At 41.0% G+C, this 24219-nt stretch overlaps 1 protein-coding gene across 1 annotated transcript in view; it reads left to right on the top strand.

Moving 5' to 3' along the window:
• The window catches only part of Atp7a (ATPase copper transporting alpha), a 130462-nt gene extending 106243 nt beyond the window's left edge, over positions 1-24219 (top strand). The window contains exons 17-23 of the mRNA XM_070040151.1: positions 1623-1836; positions 8502-8648; positions 12439-12581; positions 15344-15547; positions 16253-16370; positions 18383-18485; positions 19778-24219. Of these exons, the coding sequence (XP_069896252.1) occupies positions 1623-1836; positions 8502-8648; positions 12439-12581; positions 15344-15547; positions 16253-16370; positions 18383-18485; positions 19778-20054 (1206 nt within the window). The 3' untranslated portion in view covers positions 20055-24219. The remainder of the gene's footprint in view (positions 1-1622; positions 1837-8501; positions 8649-12438; positions 12582-15343; positions 15548-16252; positions 16371-18382; positions 18486-19777) is intronic.

Raw genomic sequence — 24219 nt, 5'->3', positions numbered from 1 at the left:
TGCTTCAAGTCGTGAGTCTCAGATCTCAGTCTCCTGAGTAGCTAAGATTATAGGTGTGAGTACCAGCATTTGGCCTGAATTTCTTTTAATGTATTGATTGACATTTGTATTTGTTTTTTCTCCAACTAATTAGTATCCTTTGTTTGTTCACAAGGTTCTTGTGTGTGTGTGTTTCTCATTGATTTATATAAGTTCTTTCTTCTCTCTCCTCTTCTTCCCCCTTCTTTCTCTCTCTCTCTCTCTCTCTCTCTCTCTCTCTCTCTCTCTCTCTCTCTCTCTCTCTCTCTCTCTCTCTCTCTCTCTCTCTCTCTCTCTCTCTCTCTCTCTCTCTCTTTCTCTCTCTCCTCTCTTCTCTCTCCTCTCTTTTGCAGTACTAGGGCTTGAACTCCAGACCCTGAGCTTACTAGGCAGATTTCCTACTACTTTTTTATTGGTTATTTTTTATGTCTAGTCTCTGCTTATGCCCAGGCTGTCCTGGGGTACGATCCTTCTACTTGTGTTTCCCTGTATCTCTGGCAATTACAGGTGCAAACCACTGTTTCCAGCTGTGTAAATTCTTAATTATTTCACACTAATTTACCACTAAAATGTAGCAATTTGACTGGGGCCAGTGGCTCATGCCTGTAATCTTAGTTCTCCCTCCCCCCAATGCTGAGGACTGAACTCAAGGCCTTGCACTTACCAGGCAAGTGCTTTCCACTGAGCTAAATCCCCAACCCCAAGGTGTAGCCCAGGCTGTCTCAACTTATCTTCCTCATTGATTGCCAGTATGTGCCACCACGGCTGGTTGTAATCTTAGTTACTCATTTTGTCCCTAAAGCTGACCCATCCCCTAACCCTCATCTGAACTCAAGAACTCCCTCTAACCTTAACCCTAACCCTAATGCCCAAAGAATTCTCTCAGGAGGATCCCAGTTCAAAGCCAACTGAGGCAGGGAAGTCTGTGAGACTCATCTCCAATTAACTACAAGAAAGCCAGAAGTAGAGCTGTGGCTCAAAGTGGTAGAGCACTAGCGTTGAGCAAAAGACCTCCAGGACCAGTGCCCAAGCCTTGAGTTCAAGCCCTACAACTGACTAATAAACAAAAACAAAAAAACAAGAACAAAAATAGACTTGTGGTTCCATACTTGAAAGGGCAGAAAATATCCATAATCTTTCTATATGTTCTATAAAATTGAGAGAGTAAGGGCTGGGAAGGTGGTTCAGTGGTAGAGTGCTTGCCTTGCATGTATGAGGCCCTGTGTTCGATTCCTCAGCACCACATAAGCAAAAAGAAAAAAGCCGGAAGTGGTGCTGTGGCTCAAGTGGTAGAGCGCTAGCCTTGAGCTGAAGAGCTGAGGGACAGCACCCAGGCTCAGAGTTCAGGCCCCACAACCAGACCCCCCCCCCAAATTGAGAGAGTATCAAAACAAAGGCTTCTGGGGCTGTCCTATGACTTTGAATGTTATACTCGCTCTGTTTCTTTATAGTCATCCACTGTCAAGTGGGCAGTGGTTAGTGATAATTTTGTTTAAAGTTTCCTGTTCACTAGAAGTAATCCAATCTGTGATCGCGCTGATAGATGCCCTTGGATTTTCAGAGCAGCATAGGAAGTTTTATTCCCATTTGTTTCTGTTTGTTAGGAGCTGGACACTGAAACCTTGGGTACCTGTACAGATTTCCAGGTTGTCCCAGGCTGTGGCATTAGCTGCAAAGTCACCAATATTGAAGGCTTGATCCATAAGAACAACTGGAAGATAGAGGAAAATAACATTAAAAATGCATCCCTTGTTGACATTGATTCAAGTAATGAACTGCCAACTTCATCTTCTATGATCATTGATGCCCAATACTCAAGTAAGCTAATTTTCTTTGTAGTGCCAATTATGAATCATCAGCTAATTTGATAACCTTGGACTGTTATAGAAGAAACAAAACTTGCCATCCTGATTTTATTCTCTCAAATCAGGTTTATTCAAGGCTGCCTGATGACTTTTCTCAGGAATATTTGCCAGCTGTGCTCACCCATACCACCAGAGAGTGATGGGAGCCGCCCTTAGCAGATGCTTCATGATTTAGTATTTCTCTCTACAACTCTCACTCTGTTATTTTTTAATTTTCATTCATTAATTAACTTTGGTGCCAGTCCTATGGCTTGCACTCAAGACCTGGGTACTGTCTCTAAGCTTTTTTGCTTAAGACTAGTCCTCTAGCATTTTATGTCACAGCTGCATTTCTGGTTTTCTGGTGATTACTTAGAGATAAGAGTTGCATTGACTTTCCTGCCCGGGCTGGCTTTGTACCGTGATCCTCAACTCTCAGCTTCGTGAATACCTAGGATTATAGACGTGAGCCACCAGCACCAAGCTAACTTCTCAACCTTTTGTATCTTTCAAGAGATCCTGTGTACCTCTCTCAAGGCCCCTCTGCAAATCACCTTCTCATATAGAAATGTATACTTCTCACACATGTGTTCTTTCTATGTTTTGTTTAGTCATTCCTTCTCCATGGGAAGAGGTATACCCCATCTTGCGTGGCACACCTCTCCATGTTTGCTCCAGCCCCACCCTCTCTCAGTTGCTCAGGGACCTCCCTCCCTCTGTCATGTCTCCTTGCTTCTTTTTTGTTGTTGTTATTGGTCATGGGGCTTGAACTCTGGGCCTGGGCACTGTCCCTCAGCTCTTCAGCTCAAGGCTAGCACTCTACCTCTTGAGCCACAGCACCACTTCCAGTTTTCTGGGTGGTTTGTTGGAGATAAGAGTCTCACAGACTTTCTTTCCTGAGCTAGCTTTGAACCGCGATCCTCAGATCTCAGCCTCCTGAGTAGCTAGGATTACAGGCATGAGCCACCAGCAGCCGGCTCCTTGCTTCTTGGTTGTGAGTTCTCTTTTTGTAGCAGCTTCTTCTGAATATTTCTTCCACCGAAATCATTAATTCCCATCTAAACTCAGTCTTTCTTTTCTTTCTTTTCCTTTGTCTCTAAGATTTAAGAGAGCATATTCTAAAGTTATTAAATTCACTTAGTTGCTACACATTCATTTCCGTTCATGCAGTCTGGCTTCTAACCCATCCACACCACTGAAGCTGTCCTTTTTGTTACTGAACTGTGCCCTCAGTGCCCCCTCTACTGGTCATTTTTTAGTCTGCACCCTTAGCATTTGATGATGATCGTTCTCTTCCCTTCAAAAACATTCTTGGGCCAGTACTGGGGCTTGAACTCAGGGTCTGGAGCTCTTTGCTTAGTTTTTTTTTTTTTTTTTTGAGGATTTGTCTGCTTGGGTTGGGATTGAACTGTGGACCTTCAGATCTCACTCTCCTGAGTAGCTAGAGTTATAGGCATGAGCCACTGGTACCAGGCCTTAGTTCTTACTCAGTTCCTTTTTACTTCTCTCAAATATTATATATCCTCAGGAATCTGTTTTTGATCTTTTTTCTCATTTTATGTACTCACCCTCTATTCAATTCCATTCATGCTCATCACTTGTCCTCCCACAAATCCTTCTGCTACCACTGCAGAATCTATAGCTCTAGCCAATGACTGTTTTATAGGCCCCATGCTGACCTATCATCCCAGAATACAATGGACCCACCCATCTGTGCCTGAGTGATCTTGTTACCTGGTAAATTCAGTCATGGTACTTCATCAGTGACTTTATTTTATAGTGTATTTTAATCGATGTTGGGATCATGGATCCTTTGGAGAAATGGGCTGAAAATTATGAGCCTACTTATGACATGTTTGTCTTAGGATATCTGTCCTGAAGCACAGCCATGGATCTTGGTTAAAAAAATCCCAATTTAATGGGTCTCTTTCTCCTTCAGAGCTTGGTCCAAGATCTCTTCCTCAAGTTATATTTCCTGCCTCCCTGTATCGGTTTTGTCTTTTTCTAGTGCTCAATGTATATTGTGTTGTATGTCCCATCCATACCTTCCTATGTACAGTTCCTCCGTATAGTACATTATTTCCTGTCCATTAGATCATTCCATTTACTGCTTCCCTGTATAATGAATGCCCTTATCCACAAGTTACATCCCTTGTGCTATCTATCCAGAACCAGCTTCCATCTCTCTTCAGTGACATGTTCACTGACTGTGGTAAACTGGTAGAGGCAGTTACTTATCTTCAATAATAGCTGTACTTCATCTGTGTGATTTACTAGGCACGCTATGTAATAATTGATTATGGGGCTAGGAATGTGGCTTAGTGGTAGAGTACTTGCCTAGCATTCATGAAGCCCTGGTTTCAACTCCTCGGTATCATATAAACAGAAAAGGCTCAAGCGGTAGAGTGCTAGTCTTGCTCAGCAAGAACTTCATGGCCAGAACAGACTTAAGTGAGGAGGAAAAGGAAGAGATGATATGACATACATCTTGCTGATCTAGGTCCCATGCAAGGACGTTGAAAAAAGTTGGTCTTTTTCTTTGGTTGGTTTTCAGTGCTAGGGATCAAATCCAAAACCTAGCATATACTAAGCGAGTGCTCTGTTGTAAGCTAGATGTTCAGCCAGAATTTTTGAATTTTTTACCCTGAGATGGGAAGCTACTTCAGGGTTTTGAATAGTGGAGGGCTGGTATTTGACTGGATGGTTTTGTTTTTGTTTTCTTTTGTTTTTGTTTTTCTTTTTTTTTTTGCCAGTCATGGGATCTAAACTCTGGGCCTTGGCGCTGTCCCTCAGCTCTTCGGCTCAAGGCTAGCACTCTACCACTTGAGCCATGGCGCCACTCCCAGCTTTTTCTGCTAATGTTGTGCTGAGGAATCGAAACCAAGGCCTCATGCATGTGAGGCAAGCACTCTACCACTGATCTACCTTCCTAGCCCTGTTATCATTTTTGTGCTTGTCCTGGGACTTGAACTTGGCCTGAGTGCTGTCCTTGAGCTTTTTTTTTTCCTTTAAGGCTAGTGCTCCACTTCCAGCTTTACTGGTGATTAACTAAAGAGTCTCATAGATTTTCCTACCCAGGCTGGTTGAACTGTGATCATCATATCTCAGCTTCTTGAATAGCTCAGATACAGGTGTGAGCCACCAGCGCTCAGCTTGACTTAATGTTTTTCAAATATTATTCTGTGTTCTCTGACGAAGTAGGAACTGAGGGCAAGGGAAGTGGCAGAGAGATGAGTGGACTGTTGCCATGTTCCAAATGAAAGATCACAGGCTGGGAATGAGGCTCAGTGGTAGAGTGCTTGCCTTGTATGCATGAAGCCCTGGGTTCAATTCCTCAGCACACATAAGCAGAAAAGGCCAGAAGTGGCGCTGTGGCTCAAGTGGTAGAGTGCTAGCCTTGAGCAAAAGGAACTCAGGAACAGTACCCAGGCCCTCAGTTCAAGCTCCAGGACTGGCAAAAAAAAAAAGTTTGTTTTTGTTTTTTGTCGGTGGTGGGGCTTGAACTCGAGGCCTAGGTGCTGTCCCTCAGCTCTTCAGCTCAAGGCTAGTGCTCTATCATTGAACCACAGGGCTACTTCCAGCCTTTTCTGTTTATGTGGTGCTGAGAAATTGAATCCAGGGCTTCATGCATACAAGGCAGGTACTCTACCACTAAGCCACATTCCCAGCCCAACATATATTTTTTTGGGGGGGAGGAGGTCCGGTTGTGGGGCCTGAACTCTGGGCCTGGGCGCTGTCCCTCAGCTCTTCAGCTCAAGGCTAGCACTCTACCACTTGAGCCACAGCACCACTTCCGGCTTTTTTTCTTTTTGCTTATGTGGTGCTGAGGAATTGAACCCAGGGCCTGATGCATGCAAGGCAAGCGCTCTACCACTGAGCCACCTTCCCAGCCCCTATTTATTTATTTTTTTGTCGTGGGGCTTGAACTCTGGGCTTGGGCGCTGTCCTTGTGCTCTTCAGCTCAAGGCGAGCGCTCTACCACTTGAGCCACAGCTCCACTTCCGGTTTTCTAGCAGAAGATAAGAAAGAGTCTCACAAACTTTCCTGCCCGGGCTGGCTTTGAACCTCGACCCTCAGATCTCAGCCTCGTGAGTAGCTAGGATTACAGGCGTGAGCCACCGGCGCCCTGCTCCAACATATATTTTTTTTAATGTATACCTAAGAAATATTTAAGAAACCAACAAGCCAGGCATGGTGGCTCATGCCTATAATCCTAGCTACTCAGGAGGCTGAGATCTGAGGATCACAATTCAAAGCCAGCCTGTGCAGGAAAATCCATGAGACTCTTATCTCCAATGAACCACCAGAAAACCAGAAGTGGAGTTGTGGCTCAAAATGGTAGAGTGCTAGCCTTGAGCACAAAAGCTTAGGGACAGTACGTAGGCCCTGAGTTCAAGCCCCAAGAGTGATGAAAACAAAACTAACAAAATGATATAATTTCAGTTTCATGCATGTTGTTATTGACAAAAACAAAATCATTTTGGTAGTTAAAGAAGGAGCAGGGTCAATATGTAGTAGAAGGGGCTGTGGGATGTAAGGATACAGAAAACACGGGTAGCCTGGGAGATGACTTGATTTTTGTTTTCTGGCATGAGAATGAAGGAGAAGTTAAGGACTGGAAAGGAGAGATTTGACATAATCATCTAGAAGATACACAGAACTAGTAGACTAGTGAAGTGTAGTGAATAGTCAGAGCATCAAAGCCTCACTTAAAGTCCGTCATCCTGGGTGCCAGTGGCCCACACCTGTTGTAATCCTAGCTACTGAGGAGGCTGAGATCTGAGGATTGTGGTTCAAAGCCAGCCTAGGCAGAAAAGTCTATGAGACTCTTTTCTTTTTGGTCATGGGGTTTGAACTCTGGGCCTCAGCTCTTCAGATCAAGGTGAGCACTCAGTACTTGAGCCATAGCACCACTTCTGGTTTTCTGAGTGGTTTATTGTAGTCTCTGGACATCTGTCAGTCTAGTGCCGGGGACTAGGAATTTCCTGAGGATCTGCCCCTTGCAATGACCTATTTAGGCCCAGACCAGCCTAGCTGCTGGACTCAATGCCACATCCTGTGATCATGTCCTGTCCAGTCTTCTGGTTCGTCTCTAGTCATCATGGCGTCCCAATTCAGCTCTTAAGCTGAATTGGCTTGCTGGTATTGTTCTTGTTATTTCTTTCCTCTTTAGCATGTTTCCTGGCTGTGTTATGTGTAACAACTGGTGGCGTGCAGCCTGTTAACTGTATAATAAAGACTCCAGTATTCTCTCTCTATTTTTTTTCCCAGGGCTGAGGACCGAACCCAGGGCCTTGCGCACGCCGGGCCGGCGCCCTTCCGCTGGGCTAAACCCCCCAGCCGCTCTATTTTTTTTTTTAAGTCTCATGGACTTTCCTGCTTGGGCTGGCTTTGAATAATGATCCTCAGATCTCAGCCTCTTGGATAGCTAGGATAATAGGCTTGAGCCACCCAGTGAGACTCTTATCTCCAGTTAATCACAGAAAAACCTGGAAGTGGCTCTATCACTCAACTGGTAGAGCACAAGCCTTCAGCAAAAGGAACCCAGGGACGGTGCCCAGGCTCAAGAGTTCAAGCACCAGGATAGGATGTGTGTGTGTAGTCAGCCTTGACTCAGAGAGAAACATCAGCATGATTGCATGTTTACCCCTAACCACATTAGGCTACTGGTAGACACAAGTAATTTTCAACTTAATTGAATTGCTATGTAATTGCAAATTGAATTTATTAACCAAATGGAATTGCATATTCAGTTGCTTCTATTACTATGAAAGGACAAAGGAGAACCTTAAGAAGAAAGTGACATTTTATTTTTTGTGCCTGTCCTGGTGCTTGAACTCGGTCTGGGCACTGTCCCTGAGTTTTTGTGCTCAAGGCTAGCTAGCACTCTACTGCTTGAGCCACAGCTCCACTTATATCTCTTTTTTTTTGGTAGTTAATTGGAGGTAAGAGATGGAGACTGCAGTCAAGAATTCAATGTATATCCTACAAAATTTTTAACAAGTGAAGGAGGGGTGGGATGGGAGGGATGGGAAAGAATGTTGAAAGGGGTGACACTGATCAAGATGAATTGTAGTCATAACTGCCTTGTCAAATGGCAATTCCTTTGTGCAATTACTTAAAGATAATAAAAAGTAAAATTAAAAAAGAGTCTTACAAACTTTTCCTGCCCAATCTGGCTTCAAACTGTGAATCTCAGATCTCGGCCTCCTTAGTAGCTAGGACTATAGGCATGAACCACTGGTATCTAGCACTTTTGGTGTTTTCATTTTTTAGTGGAGGTGGTCAACTGTAAATAAGAGTCTTAAAGATTTTCTTGCCTGTGCTGGCTCCAATCAATGATCCTCACATAGCAGCCTTCTGAGTAGTTAGGATTGCAGATGTGAGCCACTGGCAGCCAGCAGAAAGTGACATCTGAACTGGTTCTTGAAGAACATGGGGACAGTGCTAAGGGCATTTCAGGTGAAGGCAGGTCTGTGTGCTCTGAGTCTGTTCCTAGAAAAGTTGAGAATCACAGTTATAGCTCATCTTTTACAAAAAAATACAATGTAGTGACTACAAGGTTAGATAGGAACTTGCCTTCATAGGGTGGCTGTAGGGGATAAATGAGTTCAATGTTATTTCTGTGTTTTCTTTCAGATACTGTTAATACACAGCAGTACAAAGTCCTCATTGGCAATCGGGAGTGGATGATTAGAAATGGTCTTGTTATTAGTAATGATGTTGATGATTACATGATTGAACATGAAAGGAGAGGTCGGACTGCTGTATTGGTGGCAGTGGATGGTAAGATTTCCCATAGTGTGCTGTGACTCACTGTTGTGACCTGATATTGTTTAATGTGCATTTTGGACAGCCTTCTGAACTATGAAGGTTATTCAAAAGTAACTTGAATGCAAAGTGAAAATATTAGCAGCATATTCTGGGTCACAATTAGTTAAAACTTATCTTGCCAGGAGGTTGATACAAGATCTTGGATTCAAGGTGAGGCTGGGCTACATATAACAAGACCCTGTCTCAAAACAAAACAACAACAGCCAGACGAACGCCAGTGGCTCATGCCTGTAATCCTAGCTACTCAGGAGGTTGAGATCTGTGGATTGAGGTTCAAATCCAACCCGGGCAGGAAAGTCTGAGACTCTTATCTCCAAATAACCAATAGAAAACTAGAAGTAGCTCTGTGGCTCTGTGGTAGAGCACTCTCCTTGAGCTGAAGAGCTGAGGGTCAATGCCCAGACCCAGAGTTCAAGCCCCAGGACTAACCTAAAAAGAAAAAAAAAAAACGCACAAAACAACAACAAAAACCCATTTGGAATGGGGCTCCAAATTCAGTCTCCAGAACCACAAAAGAAAAAAAAAAGCTCTTTAGAAATTCTTTTGTATATGCTTACCTGTATTATTTTCTTATCTATCTTGTTTTAAGTAAAAAAAAAAACTCCTTTTTTTTGATACTAAATTTAAACCAGATCCTGACACTTACTAAGCAGACTTTGTATCCATCTTCCAGTCCTGTTTTATATTGTTTGTCTTTTTTTTTTAATGCTACTGCTGGGCTTTAAACGCAGGACCTGGATACTGTCCCTTAGCTTTTTTGTTTAATCCCAGTACTCTACTAAGAGTGTCATGGACTTTCCTTCTGGCCTTCAAACCTTAATACTCAGATCTCAGCTTCCTGAGTAGCTAGGATTACAGGCCTGAGCCACCATCATCCACATCACATTAGTTGCTATTGAGATAGGGTCTCCACTTTATGCCAGGGCCAGTTTGGACAAGAGTCCTCCTATTTGTGCTTTCCCAAGAGGCTGGATGACTAGCATGAATTGCTGTGCCCAACCATTGTTCTTCCCCATCGCTGTTTAATAGGAATGTATTACCTTAACTATTGGTTGAGATAAAATCTCCTGAACTTCATTTTTTTTTTTTTGCTTGGGCTGTCCCTAAACTGTGATTCTCCAGTCTCCACCTACCAAGTAACTAAAATTACAGACTTGAACCACTGTGCCTGGCAATTAAAAATCTAAAAGTAACTTGACATTAAAATAATAAGAGGGCTGGGAATGTGGCTTAGGGGTAGAGTGCTTGCCTAGCATGCATGAAACTCTGGGTTTGATTTCTCAGTACCATATAAACAGAAAAAGTTGGAAGTGGCACTGTGGCTCAAGTGGTAGATTGCTAGCCTTGAGCAAAAGCAGCTCAGGGACAGTGCCCAGGTCCTGAGCTCAAGCCCAGGACTGGCAAAATAATAATAATAATGATAACAAAAACAATAATAATAGAGTCAAAGCCAGGTGCCAGTGGTTCACACCTATAATCCATGCTACTCAGAAGTCTGAGGTTCACAGTTCAAAACCAGCCTAGGCAAGAAAGTCAGTGAGCTGGGCGCTGGTGGCTCACGCCTGTAATCCTAGCTACTCAGGAGGCTGAGATCTGAGGATCTCGGTTCAAAGCCAGCCCGGGCAGGAGAGACCGTGAGACTCCTATCTCCAATAAACCACCAGAAAACTGGAAGTGGCGCTGTAGCTCATGTGGTAGAGCGCTTGCCTTGAGCTGAAGAGCTGAGGGACAGTGCCCAGGCCTAGAGTTCAAGCCCCACGGCCGACCAAAAAAAAAAGAAAGTCAGTTAGACTCTTTATTTCCAATTAACCATGAAGAAGTCAGAAGTGGAGCTATGGCTCAAGCAATAGAGTGCCAGGTTTATTCAGGACATTGCCTAAGCCTTGAGTTCAAGCCCCAGTACTACCACTGTCACCAAAAAAACCCCAAACAAACCCTGCAGAGTAAAAATAGCATTCATTATTCTCATCCTAACACATTTTAATTTAATATATTTTGTTGTGTATAGATATATATATGATAAATATGATAGGTGTATATTATATATATGATACATATGTGTATATATATGCATAGAGAGAAGTATATTAGTATATATACACTATCTGCCATGGGTATGCACAAGGCCCTGGGTTAAGCCTTAGCACCTTAAAAAAGTTAGTGTTGGCACACTCCTTTAACTTCAGCACTTGGGAGGCTGAAGCAGGAGGATTGAGCTCCAAGGCCAGCCTGGGCTACATAGCAAGAACCCTACCATCTCAAAAACAAAAAACCCAAATTAAAATTCCTTGTACATTGTTTCATTATGTTTTATTTTACTAAATTAAACTCAATATTTCATGTTTGCTTAGCTTGCTTGTTCACTGTTTGCACTCTACCACTTGAGCATACCTACAACCTTGTTTTTTTTGCTGGCTATTTTGGAGTTAAAGACTATGGAGGACATTTCTTTTTGGCTAGTTTGAAATTCAGTCCTCTGGATCTCATTCTTCTGAGTAACTAGGATTGCAAACATGAGTCACCCATATCAGGTAATTAACTTTTTATTCTTATTAATTTTCACAGTGTTGGGTTTGGACCCAGGACCTAGGCAAGTGCTCTACCAAGTCCTTTAATTTTATTTTAATACTGTATCACTTACCATACTTACATATTCCACTGTTGTTGAATATGTGGGGAATTTGTAATATTATAGTATTATATAATACTACAATAAACATACTTGATGTCTTATGAGCTTTCGTTTGTTAAGTTATTTCTTAAGGTAGATATCTAGTTGTGAGCTTAATTCATTTATAATCCTTGTGAAGTATGAAGACAATATTTTCTGTGGCCTTTTGAAGTCAGTAAGAAATATAGACAATATTTTATTTTTGTTTGTTGAAATAAAGTAAATACCTTTCAATAAATTTTCCCTATATAAAATGTCAGTTTTATCTCCATTCATTCTTCTTTACCTTCAAAAGAAAAAAGTATTAGTTTTCTTGTTAAATTTGCATTTAAATTATCTAGAAGTGGGGCTGGGAAGGTGGCTCAGTGGTAGAGCGCTTGCCTTGCATGCCTGAGGCCCTGGGTTCGATTCCTCAGCACCACATAAGCAGAAAAAAAAGCTGGAAGTGGCACTGTGGCTCAAGTGGTAGAGTGCTAGCCTTGAGCTGAAGAGCTGAGGGACAGCGCCCAGGCCCAGAGTTCAGGCCCCACGACCAGACCCCGCCCCCCCCCCCCAAATTAAACAAATTATCTAGAAGTATTGTGGCTATTGGCAAATGCCTATCTAAGAAAAGAAGTCTTTAGATATTTAGTAAGGTGTCTCCCCCCAGCCTTTTGCTCTTGTGCGCACTTATTTTTGTGCCAGTCTTGGGGCTTGAACTGTGGGCCTTGGCACTATCCCTGATCTTTTGTCCTCCAGAATAGTGTTCTACCATTTCAGCTACACTTCCACTACTAGCTTTTCTTGGTAGTTAATTGAAGATAAGAGTCTCTAGGCTTTATTGCCCAGCCGGCTTATCTCAGTCTCCTGAGTAGCAATGATTACAGATGTGAGCTACTAGCATCCAGTAGGGTCTTTCTTATTAGTTAGTAATGCTTTCACCAGTTACCTGGTAGAATTTTCATAACCAAATATGGAAATTTGTGCAAAACTTGTCAGGCTCAAGCCCTGAACCGATTTTTTTGTTATCTACTGTATTGTTCTGCTTTCACCATATTCAAGCCTTCTTCTCTTTTGCTGTTCCTTCATTAGATGAACTATGTGGCTTAATCGCCATCGCTGACACAGTGAAGCCCGAGGCAGAATTGGCTGTCCATATTCTGAAGTCTATGGGCTTAGAAGTAGTTTTGATGACTGGAGACAACAGCAAAACTGCTAGATCAATTGCTTCTCAGGTAAATGATACTTATTTCTTGTTGGGGTGAGAGGTGGGCATGTGGTAACTTCTAATTCTTTTTTTTTTTTTTTTTGCCAGTCTTGGGGCTTTCACTCAGGGCCTGGGTGTTGACCTTGATTGAGCCTGTTTGTTCTCAAGGCTAGAACTCTACCACTTGAGCCACAGCACCACTTCTAGCTTTTTCTTAGTTTATTGGAGTCATACAGACTTTTTATAAGAGTTTTATGGACCTTCCTGCCTGGGCTGGCTTTGAACCGTGATCCTTATGTCTCAGCCTCCTGAGTAGATAGGATTACAGGTGTGAACCACCAGTGCCTGCCTAACCTCTAATTCTTCATGTATATTTTATTTTTTGCATTTAGATGCTAAGTAATTCACAATAGATAATATTGTTTTCATTACCACTAAATAGTTATACCTGTTTCCTTAAAGAAGAATTAGCATACTGTGCTGGGAGGACTTTAGGATTTGGGTGTTACTGGTATAAGTAAAAAAGGTATTTGCTTAGTTTGTGGGATGCTTGCATGATCCTATACACTGATGTCTGTTGCTACGTCCTTTGAAATGTTGCTTGTATTCTTCACCAGTCCAAGCTGGGTGCTCACCATCACAGAAAAAACTCCAAGCAGGTTCCTCTTTAGTTCATCTTGATCCCTGCCATAGGCCCATTTTCCTACAACATACCACATTTCTGCTCACTGCACATTTGCCTTGTTGCTAATATTTTTCAGTCTTTTTTTTTTTAACTTTAGAATGCCTTCTCCCTTCTAGTAAATTGCACAAGGAATCTTTTTTTGCTTGTCCTGGGACTTGAACTCAGGGCCTGGGCACTGTCCCTCAGCCTCTTTGTGCTCAAGGCTACTGCTCTACCACTTGAGCAACAGCACTATTTCCAGCTTTTTCTGAGTAGTTTATTAGAGATAAGTCTCACAGACTTTTCTGCCCTGGCTGGCTTTGAACATGATTATCATATCTCAGCCTACTGAGTAGGTAGGATTACAGGTGTGAGCCACTAATACCTGGATGCACAAGGAATCTTTATGAATACATTTTTATATAAAAACACAGATGGAACCAGGAACCTTTGGCTCACACCTATAATCCTAGCTACTTAGGATGCTGAGATCTGAGGACTGCAGTTTCCATTTCTTTTTTTTGGGGGGGGGGTCCGGTCGTGGGTCCTGAACTCTGGGCTTGGGCACTGTCCCTCAGCTCTTTAGCTCAAGGCTAGTGCTCTACCACTTGAGCCACAGCATCACTTCCGGCTTTTTTCTTTTTGCTTATGTGGTGCTGAGGAATCGAACCCAGGGCCTCAGGCATGCAAGGCAAGTGCTCTACCACTGAGCCACCTTCCCAGCTGAGGACTGCAGTTTGAAGCCAGCCTAGACAGGAAAGTCTGTGAGACTCTTATCTAATAAACTACTCAAAAAATCTGGAAGTGGTACTGTGGCTCAAGTGGTAGACCATTAGCCTTGAGCACAAAGAAGCTAGGACAGCACCCAAGCCCAGAGTTCAGGCCCCAGGACCTGCAAAATCAAAAAACTCACTTTTTCATATGTGTGTGTATGTGTTCATATACAAATGTTTCATTCTTAGTATTTTCAACTTCAAATGGATAATTTTGTACAGCTTATTCAGTAGCTTTATTTTTTATTTTTATGCTGATATTGGGGCGTCAAGTCAGAATATGGGCACTGTTTATGAGCTTTTTTGCTCATGGCTACTGCTTTACCATATAAGACACAGTTCTACTTTTGGCTTCTTGGTGATTAATTACAGATAAGAGTCACATAGACTTTCCAGCCCAAGCTGGCTTCAAACCCTTATCCTTATATTTCAGCCTTCTGAGAAGCTAAGAGTACAGGAGGTGCATGCCACTGACACTCTGCTAGTATCTTGTTTTTTTTTTAATGTAACAATATTCCCCAGCTTTGTTTACCTATAAGGTTATTTCTTTCTTTCTACACTGCTGGATGGAATTTTATGGTATGGGTGTATCATAATTTGTTGGACCATTTTCATTTTCCAGTGAGACATTTAGGTGTTTTTGACATTTTTGTGGTTGCAGGTAGGCAATAATTAATATCTTCATTCTTGTACATGAAAAACTGTCTAAAATAGTTAAAAGTAGAATTGCTAGACCAAATGCTACTAAATGTCCTCCAAAAATACAGTGTCAATTTTCACACTCAGCCACAGTGTACAAAAAGCTCATTCTTCCACATTATCACTGGATTTTGTTAGTCTCTTAAAATGTAGTCACGTAGTAGATTAAGAAATGATAGCTCATCTGGGCGCTGATGGCTCATGCCTGTAATCCTAGTAACTCAGGAGGCTGAGATCTGAGAATCATGGTTCAAAGCTAGCCAGGGAAGTCCATGAAACTTTGATCTCCAAAAAGCCCAAAGTGGAGCTGTGGCTTAAGTGGAGAGGGCTAGCCTTGAGCAGAAAAGGCTCAGGGATAGCAGTCAGGCCCTGAGTTCAAGCCCCAGTACTAGCACAAAAAAAGGGAAGGAAGAGAGGTAGGGAGGAAGGGAAGGAGGGACAGAGATAGGAAAGGAAGGAAGGATGGAGGGAGGGAGAAAAAGAAGCAGAGGAAGAAGGAAGGAAGAAAGGAAGGAAGGAAAGGAAGGAAGGAAGGAAGGAGGGAAGGAAGGAAGGAAGGAGAAAAGAATATAAAAAAGGATGGCTTGTTACTGTTCAGTTGTGTTTCAGGTGCCCAGTCTTATTTCTTGAATTAAGCTTGCTTTCTTCATCTAGGTTGGGATTACCAAGGTGTTTGCTGAAGTTCTGCCTTCCCACAAAGTGGCTAAGGTGAAGCAACTTCAAGAGGAAGGCAAGCGGGTAGCAATGGTTGGAGATGGAATTAATGACTCCCCAGCTCTGGCCATGGCAAATGTTGGAATTGCCATTGGCACAGGCACAGATGTAGCCATCGAAGCAGCTGATGTGGTTTTGATAAGGGTAAGTCTTACAGCCTTACCTCTGAGGAGTATGAGACTGCCCACTGTAGTCAGTGACAGCTTTGTAACTGATTCTACTCTAATTCACATGTTTCTAGCTACAAAGAAGAGATGTTGTGTATGAAAAAGTCTTAGGACTTCAATTCAGCAGTACAAATAAGAATCCCATGCTTGCTGGGCACTGGTGGCTCATGCTTATAATCTTAGTTACTCAGGAGGCTGAGATCTGAGGATCACGGTTCAAAGCCAGCTCAGGCAGAAAAGTCCATGAGACCCTTGTGCCCAATTAACCTCCAGAAAACCAAAAGTGGTGCTGTGGCTCAAAGTGGTAGAGCACTAGCCTTGAGTGAAAATGCTCAGGGACAGTGCTCAGGCTCTGAGTTCAAGTACCATGACTGACAAAAAAAGAAATCCCAGGCTAACCATGTGAAGAATAAGAGTTAGGAATGTATTTATAATATAAACATCTGGGACAAGTATTTGCTGAGGTTATGTTAATCAGATTTAATCCTTGTACCAGCCAACAACCCTAAAAGTGTTTTCAGAATGCTGAGGAAAATTTCTGAGAATTTGTCTTCAAGATTGATCAATGTTTCAGCAATATCTGAGATTTCAGTGAGTTCACATATTCCCCTAAAGTACACAAAAGTTCTCAAGGTTCCTATAAAGGTGGAGTCATTAATACCACAAATATTTCTGTTCTCAGAATGATCTTCTGGATGTTGTGGCGAGTATTGACTTATCAAGAAAGACTGTCAAGAGAATTCGGATAAATTTTGTCTTTGCTCTAATTTATAATCTGATTGGAATTCCCATAGCTGCTGGTATGTGACTCATAACCCTTATTGTTTTGTTCACTGAAGTCATGAGAAGCAAATCATATTGGAAGTGTTCATTTTCATTTGAGTTTTGTGTAAACTTTTAGTTTTAGTTTTGTGTAGAGCATGCTGATATGGTGAGAAGTAATGGTAAAACCAATCATTTTCATTTTCAGCAGTGCCTCATTACAGCCTAAGAATGTGTAAGTATTCTGATAGGCCTTTCTTCTTTAGTCGGTATTTTGCTACATTGCTTTGTTTCTCCATATACATACATGTATGTGTATATTTACTTACTAGTTCACATTTTGCTGAACAAAAGTTACCTTTAACTTCAGTATCCAAACACAATCATTGTTAGTGTTATATATTTCTTCCAGTCTTCTTTGCTGTGTTAGCTTGTATCTTGCTATGTACTTGTGACTATAGCACACAAAGTATTTTCTGTTCTCTCTTAATATCTGTCATAATCAACAGGTATTCTTTTAGGCTGAAGGGAAAATAAGAGGCATTATATAAAGGAATATGGACAATAAATAATAGTTATTTATATTTATAATTTATAAATATTTATATTTATTTATAATACTTAGAATTGTTTATTAAGTATCTGAGAGTCCCTTGAATTTAGACACTGAGCAAAAGATTAATAACCAGAGAAATAGTTACCAATTTCATCTTATTTTCTCTGGCTTGAGGGCCACAAAAACACACAAAATGACATGAAAATAGTTACAAAACTGTTAATAAAGATAAACATAAATACTAAGAGGAAAAAGAGCAAAAAAAACCCAGTCTAAATCTAGTAAGACTCATTGGTGGACCAAGTGATTTTTTGGTTGTTATTGTCTGTTGTTTTTGTATGAGTACTGCGGCTTGAACTCAGGCCCAAGGTGCTATCCCTGAGCTTCTTTGTGCTCAAGGATAGTACTCTACCACTTGTGCCACAGCACCAGTTCTGGCTTTTTCTGAATAGTTAATTGGAAATAAGAGTCTCACAACCTTTACTTTCCAGGCTGACTTCAAAACACGATCCTTGGATCTCAGCCTGAGTAGCTAGGAATACAGTCATCACCCACCAGTGCCCAGCCACCACGTGATTTTTTTTAAATTTTATTGTTTTTGTTTTTTGAGACAGTCTCCCTATGTACTCCAGTCTGGCCTTGAATTCATGCTGTGTAATCCAGACTTCCCTTTGAACTTGCTGTGTACCTAGCCTGGCCTTCAACTCTCAGTACTCCTGAGCCTCCTGAGTACAAACCATACTCAGCTGAACAAGTGACTTTTAAAGAAATTATACAAGTAATATATGATTATTGTAGAAAAATAGAAATGTCCAGATGAACTTATAAAATTCAACGTACAAGAATTACCAGCTAGGCACGGGTGGCTTATGTCTATGCTCTTCACTACTTAAGAGTCTGAAACCTGGAAGATCATGATTTAAAGCCAGCCAAGGCAGAAAAGTCTGAGAGACTTCATTTCTAATTAACTAGCAAAAAACTGGGTTAGATACATGGCTCAAGTGGTTGAGTACGAGCCACAAGCAAGCAAGCTCAGAACACAGCACCGAGTTCAATCTCCTAAACTATAAAAAAAAAAAAGAAAGGAAAAAGTACAAGAAGCCTATATTTCATCTCCATTATATGAACAAATATTAAAATGCCAAAACCATGTGTGGATGAGTTTGTAGAACATGAACTCCTGTATACTGTTGGTAGAATTGTGAATTACTCTGGTTGCTTTTTGGGAACTGAGGGATTACATGTGCACTGAACATGTAATCACATTATTGTGATTTGGCAGTTTCACCCCTAGCATACACCCTAGAGAAATTCTAAAAATGTAGGTTTAGAGAGATGCCAGAATGTTTATGTACTTTATTAGTGGAAAAATTGGCAGCAACACACATCTCAACCAAGAGAATAAAATACTGAAGAAATTATTTGTTTACATTAGAAAGACACCGATCATTCTTTAATACTGCTTACTCTAGCTAATCCAAGCTTGTTTCCTAGGAGTTTTTATGCCCATTGGTTTGGTTTTGCAACCCTGGATGGGATCTGCGGCAATGGCCGCATCATCTGTTTCTGTGGTTCTTTCTTCTCTCTTCCTCAAACTGTAAGTATGATGATTTGCTCATGTTGCTAATTTTTTGGAGACAGGATTGCACTGTGTACCCCAGGCTGGCCTCAAACTCAATTCTGCCTCAGCTTCCCAAGTGCTGAGATTATAGGCCTGTGCCATCAGGCTCAGCTTTTATATGCTTTATTCATCCACAATTGGACTTGGTATATTTTATTTTTGTTTTGATTAATAATAAGTCCATATTGGGAATTAGTGGCTCACAATTTAATCCTAGCTGTTCAGGAGGTTGATATCTGAGAATCATGGTTTGAAGACAGCCTGGGCAGGAAAGTATATAAGACTCTTAATTCCAATTAACCACCAAAAAGAAAGAAGTGCAGGTGTGGTTCAAATGGTAGAGCCCAAGCCTTCAGCAAAAGAGGCTCAGGTTCAGCCCCTAGGCCCTGAGTTCAGTCCCTAGGACTGGTATAAAACAGTAAGCCCAAACAATTATTAATATGAGCGATTGTTAGCTCCTGACAACAATTGAGCTATGTGGTTGTCCTCTCATATAGTTTATGCATAGTCACCACAACAGTAAGTGAGCAGCATCTTTTCCTCTGGCTCTGAGAAGTAGGATTTCTTTTTCTTTCTTTCCTTCTTTTTTTTTTTTTCGGTTGGTCATGGGGCTTGAACTCTGGGCCTGGGCACTGTCCCTCAGCTCTTCAGCTCAAGGTGAGTGTTCCACCACTTGAGCCATAGTGCCACTTCTGGTTTTCTGGTGGTTTATTGGAGATAAGAGTCTCACGGACTTTCTTGCCTGGGCTGGCTTTGAACCATGATCCTCAGATCTCAGCCTCCTGAGTAGCTAGGATTATAGGAGTGAGCCACCGGCACCTGGCTGAGAAGTAGGATTTCTGTTGTGTGCTTTTTTGTTAGTGGTGGTAGTGGTGGTCATGGGGTTTGGAGTATGAGCCTGGGCACTGTCTGAGTTTTTTTGCTCAAGGCTGGTGCTCTACCACTTTGAGTCACAGTGCCACCAGTTTTCTGGTGGTTAATTGGAGATAAGAATCTCATGGACTTTTCTGCCTGGGCTGGCTTTCAACCCTAATCCTCAGATTTCAGCCTCCTGAGGAGCTAGGATTACAGACTTGAGCCATTGGTGTCTGACTGAGAAGTAGGATTTCAGATCATTGCAACTCCACACAATACATTTCAAGCTATTTCCCTCATAGTGACCACCTTTCTTCATTTCATCCCAGACAAATCTTTTTCATTTGTACATATAGCAAGCATATGTTTCACATTTGCTTTGTTTAAACTAGTGTCCTTTTACATGTGCCCAGATACCGGAAACCAACTTATGAGAACTATGTACTGCCTGCCCGGAGCCAATTAGGACAGAAGAGCCCTTCGGAAATCAGCATTCACGTTGGGATAGATGACACCTCAAGAAATTCTCCTAAACTGGGTTTACTGGACCGGATTGTTAATTACAGCAGAGCCTCCATAAACTCACTACTGTCTGATAAACGTTCCCTAAACAGCGTGGGGACGAGTGAAGCAGACAAGCACTCCCTTCTGGTGGGGGACTTCAGGGAAGATGACGACACCACATTATAGAAAGCGCCAAGGAGGCTGCTGTTGAAATTGTTATGCACTGACATTCAGCACATCATCTTGGATTTTCAAACTCTTATGGAAAGACTTTATGTTGGTTTCTGGCTCTTCTATAACAGAATCAATTTTGATTGCAATTGTTACATGGTGGGGAAATATCACCATCAGGACACAAGTTCTGAACCTAGCTTTATCAAAATGAGTGACCAGCATGTTTTGTTTTCACTAATGACAGACTAAGGGTAGAGCAGTGAATTGAAAACAAGATCTTCCATTAGAGATTGTCCAGTGGCTGCTAAGGTAATAGATTCTTTTTTCTTCTTGACCAAAATAAAATAAAAAGCCCAGAGACCGGGTTTTTTGAAATCTGAAGATTTGAAAGAATAAACCTTAGGGATATTCTTGAGCCTGTATCCCTGCCCACTGGAGCAATGCCTTTGAAAGCACTGTTGAAAACATATAGTTTTAGAAGGGAAATAGTTAAAACTGATAGAAAGTAGATGTGCCTTATTTATTGTAGGGTTTCTTTCTATTTTATTCTTCCTGTGTCCTTGATCTTGCAGTTTCTTAAGATGTTGTCTTTTGTTATCTTCCTTCAAGTGAGCCAAGTTAGATGTTTTTTTTTTCATTGATTAAAAATAACTGACAGCCGGGTGCTGGTGGCTCACGCCTGTAATCCTAGCTACTCAGGAGGCTGAGATCTGAGGATCGCGGTTCAAATCCAGCCCGGGCAGGAGAGACTGTGAGACTCCTATCTCCAATAAACCACAAGAAAACCGGAAGTGGCGCTGTAGCTCAAGTGGTAGAGCGCTCGCCTTGAGCTGAAGAGCTGAGGGACAGCGCCCAGGCCCAGAGTTCAAGTCCCACTACCGACCAAAAAAAAAAAAAAAAAAAAAATAACTGACAGTAATCACTCCAGAGACTGAGGCAGAAAGATCATGAGTTTGAGGCTAGCCTAGGCTATAGAGCAACACCCTGCCTCAAAAGAACATATAAACAGAACCCCTCAAAACTGACCATGTGTCCAGTATCTTTTCCTTTTTTTTTTTTTTTAACATTTTTGCAGCTCCAAAGATTTTAAGGATCTGAAGGGTTCCTTGCCTCCCATATTTCATTGTTGTAAAGATTTATCAGTGTTCCTCTAATCTTCCCTACCTTTGCGCTAGCTTTTGCTTCACTCCTGCTGAGTTCAAATCTAAGTTATTTTTAGTGTTGTCTGTCCATCGGTTTCACTCCAGAAAGTTAACACTTTAAGCCTCTTTCACTCAAAAAGACTTTTAAAAATTAACACTACTATCTTTAACATATACAGGTTATATAAAATGAACCTGAATTCACTAAATTTTAATCTTTTTAGATAGAATATAATCACCTAGTTAGTATATATGATTTAGTAGATTACTTGTCAAAATGACATTTTAAAATAATAAACAAAAAGTTGCTTTTTACCAAAAACAAAGCCCAGTAAATTGTAACACAAAAATTAGAATTTTCACATATTTTGATACCTTATAGGCAAATAATAGATTCTTTCTTGTTAAAAAACATTTGCACTTGCCTAGTTTGTAAGGTTGGCAAATTTAAGGACTTGTGACTTCCAGTTGCCATTATGGATTTAGAAATTTCCCCGTGAGTGCTAGGAAGCCAGTACAGTGGATGGAGATAGTACTTCAATGACTAGTTGCATTTCCTTGTTAAGCCAAAGGAGTTCATATGCAGACCATGTAAATGAGGAGGGTCCTGAGAAAATTCCTAACATTTTCTTTCCATTGCTATACATTAAGTTACTAGCACTATACATAACATAGAATTTATAGATTTATGGTTTTTTTTTGAGATTAGTACTAAATATAAAAAAGATTTTTCCAGGGAAGAGTCTAGAATCAGCTGGGAGGAATGGGACTCTTCCTTTTGTACCCCATTTCTCTTTATACAAGTACCCCACATTTACAACATTCCATGCTGTCTCTTCAGATTTGGAAAGGGTTTGATTTGTCTTAGCTGTCTTAAGGAGAGAACTGAAACTTTTTGATGAAGGTGCTATTAATCTAGAAAGGCAAACCTATTTTAATAACGCACGAATGAGCATATATGTTTAGGCTCTTTTTTAGAGCAGTGCCTATGCCATCTTCCATACTTGCAGATGGAGTTTTAATGTTTGGTTGTTAACCGAATTCCAATAGCCCATCACAACACAACTCCTTTTTGTTCTAGGAAAAAAAAAAGCAAGTACTATCCCAAATGTTAATAGATTTTTTTTTCTCACTCTGGAGCCATTGAGGAAAGAAGCCGCGCTCTTCTTTCCTACTTTATTCCTTTTCCCTTCTTGCATCCTCCTCCTTTCCTCTTGGCTCTATATACATATCATAGGACAGTAAAAGTAGCAGCTTATAGTCTTGGGAATAATCGAAGAACATCTTATTTCTTACAAGAACAGAAAACTGCTGTTTAGAAAAAGTCCAGGTGGGGTTGTAGTTCCAGTGGTAGAATGCTTATCTAGCTAGCCAGAGGCCCTGAGTTCAAACCCAGTATACCAAAAAACTAAGCAGTAAGGAAAAAAAATACTTAGAGGCCTACTTTATTGAATAGCCATACTTGAATTTTCTACCACAGCCTCTTGTAATCTTGAACTCTCATTAGCTTCACAGAGAAGCTGTATTTACAGCTTTCAGTTAGTTTTAAGGAACTAGTTACTAGTAAGAACAAGTTTTATCAATACACATCTATGTGTGTTTATTCATATACTCATACATATGCGTATTTGTACACACATACACCCACATTACCATATAGAAAGAAAATAGATGTATATGGAAGATGGTTTGCATCTTTTAAAATGATTTGAATTTTCATCCCTCCTCTGACTTCGCAGCACCCCTGCCCTCTGTCTGGAGATAAGAAGGACTTAGATATCCAGGGCTGGTGCAGACCCAGCCATGAGGCACTTTTCACTTAAATATCCAAAGAGGCCTTTTGAATTTCAAAGATTGCAATGCCATTAAAGCACTTAGTGTATAGTCTAAGGAAAGTATGGGGCTGTGAAAGTGGCTTAGTGGTAGAGTGCTTGCCTAGCATCCATGAAGCTCTGGGTTTGCTTCCTCAGTACCACATAAACAGAAAAACCCAGAAGTGGCACTGTGGCTCCAGTGGTAGAGTGCTAGCCTTGAGCAAAAGAAGCTCAGGGACGGTGCCCAGGCCCTGAGTTCAAGCCCCAGGACTGGCAAAAAAAAAGTATGGCTGTCAGTCATGGAAATAGAAATGTTATTTTCCTAGTTTAGGATGAGCATTTTAGGAAGTTAAATTTGATGCCTTGTGAACAAATAGTTTTATATTGTGCTTTAATTTTTTAAAAAAATATTCTTTATTCAAAATACAGAGTGCTGAAAATAATACCATGAATGAGGTGTGCATATCTTTTCTGGACACAGCTTAAAATCAAAAATGTATAAGAAAGGATTTTTTTCCATTACTTTAGAATAATTTTTCTTAATATTTATTTTACTCTATTTTGTTACTTTCTTTGGGTGAGACATCTGGTTACTGGTTATTAAAATATAAAAAAGATATTCTTGGTATTAATCCTTTTTTCTATATATTTTAAAACTTATTTCTTTACCAAATATGAAAATATAGATTCATGCCAAATTAAAGTCCCTCTCTGTGGTCTGCGAAATAAGATAAAGCACAAAGCATGATTTTTTTTTTAAATGTGTGTGTGCCAGTACTGGGGCTTGAACTGAGGCCAAGGCACTCTAATTTTTTTTTTCCTCAAGGCTGATGCTGCACCACTTGAGCTACAGCTCCACTTGGGCTTTTTGCTGGTTAACTGGAGAGAAGAGTCTCATGAACTTTTTTGCCTCGTCTGGAGTAGCTAGGATTACAGGCATGAGCCACCAGCACCCAGCCAAAGCATGAATTCTTGTCTTTAAATCAAAATATCTTTATTAATGGCATGAATAAGAAATGCCTCTTGTAGCTAAAAACCAGGTGTCTCAACCTTATCTTTTTAGATAGAAAATATTTAGTGAAATATTAAGACATTGATTGTTTGGTACCCAAAATAGCAGTGGGCAACATTGTGCAATGTTCATCCGCAGTCAAGATAGTTTGTTTTCTCTAAGCATGTCATTGATCATACTTCTGCCAAGGATGTGCCTTCAACTTTATA

This window comes from Dipodomys merriami, unplaced genomic scaffold, assembly GCF_024711535.1.
Source record: "Dipodomys merriami isolate MVZ:Mamm:240054 unplaced genomic scaffold, mDipMer1.0.p SCAF_3, whole genome shotgun sequence".
Classification (NCBI taxonomy): domain Eukaryota; kingdom Metazoa; phylum Chordata; class Mammalia; order Rodentia; family Heteromyidae; genus Dipodomys; species Dipodomys merriami.
This window is presented reverse-complemented; position numbering and strand designations above follow the sequence as displayed.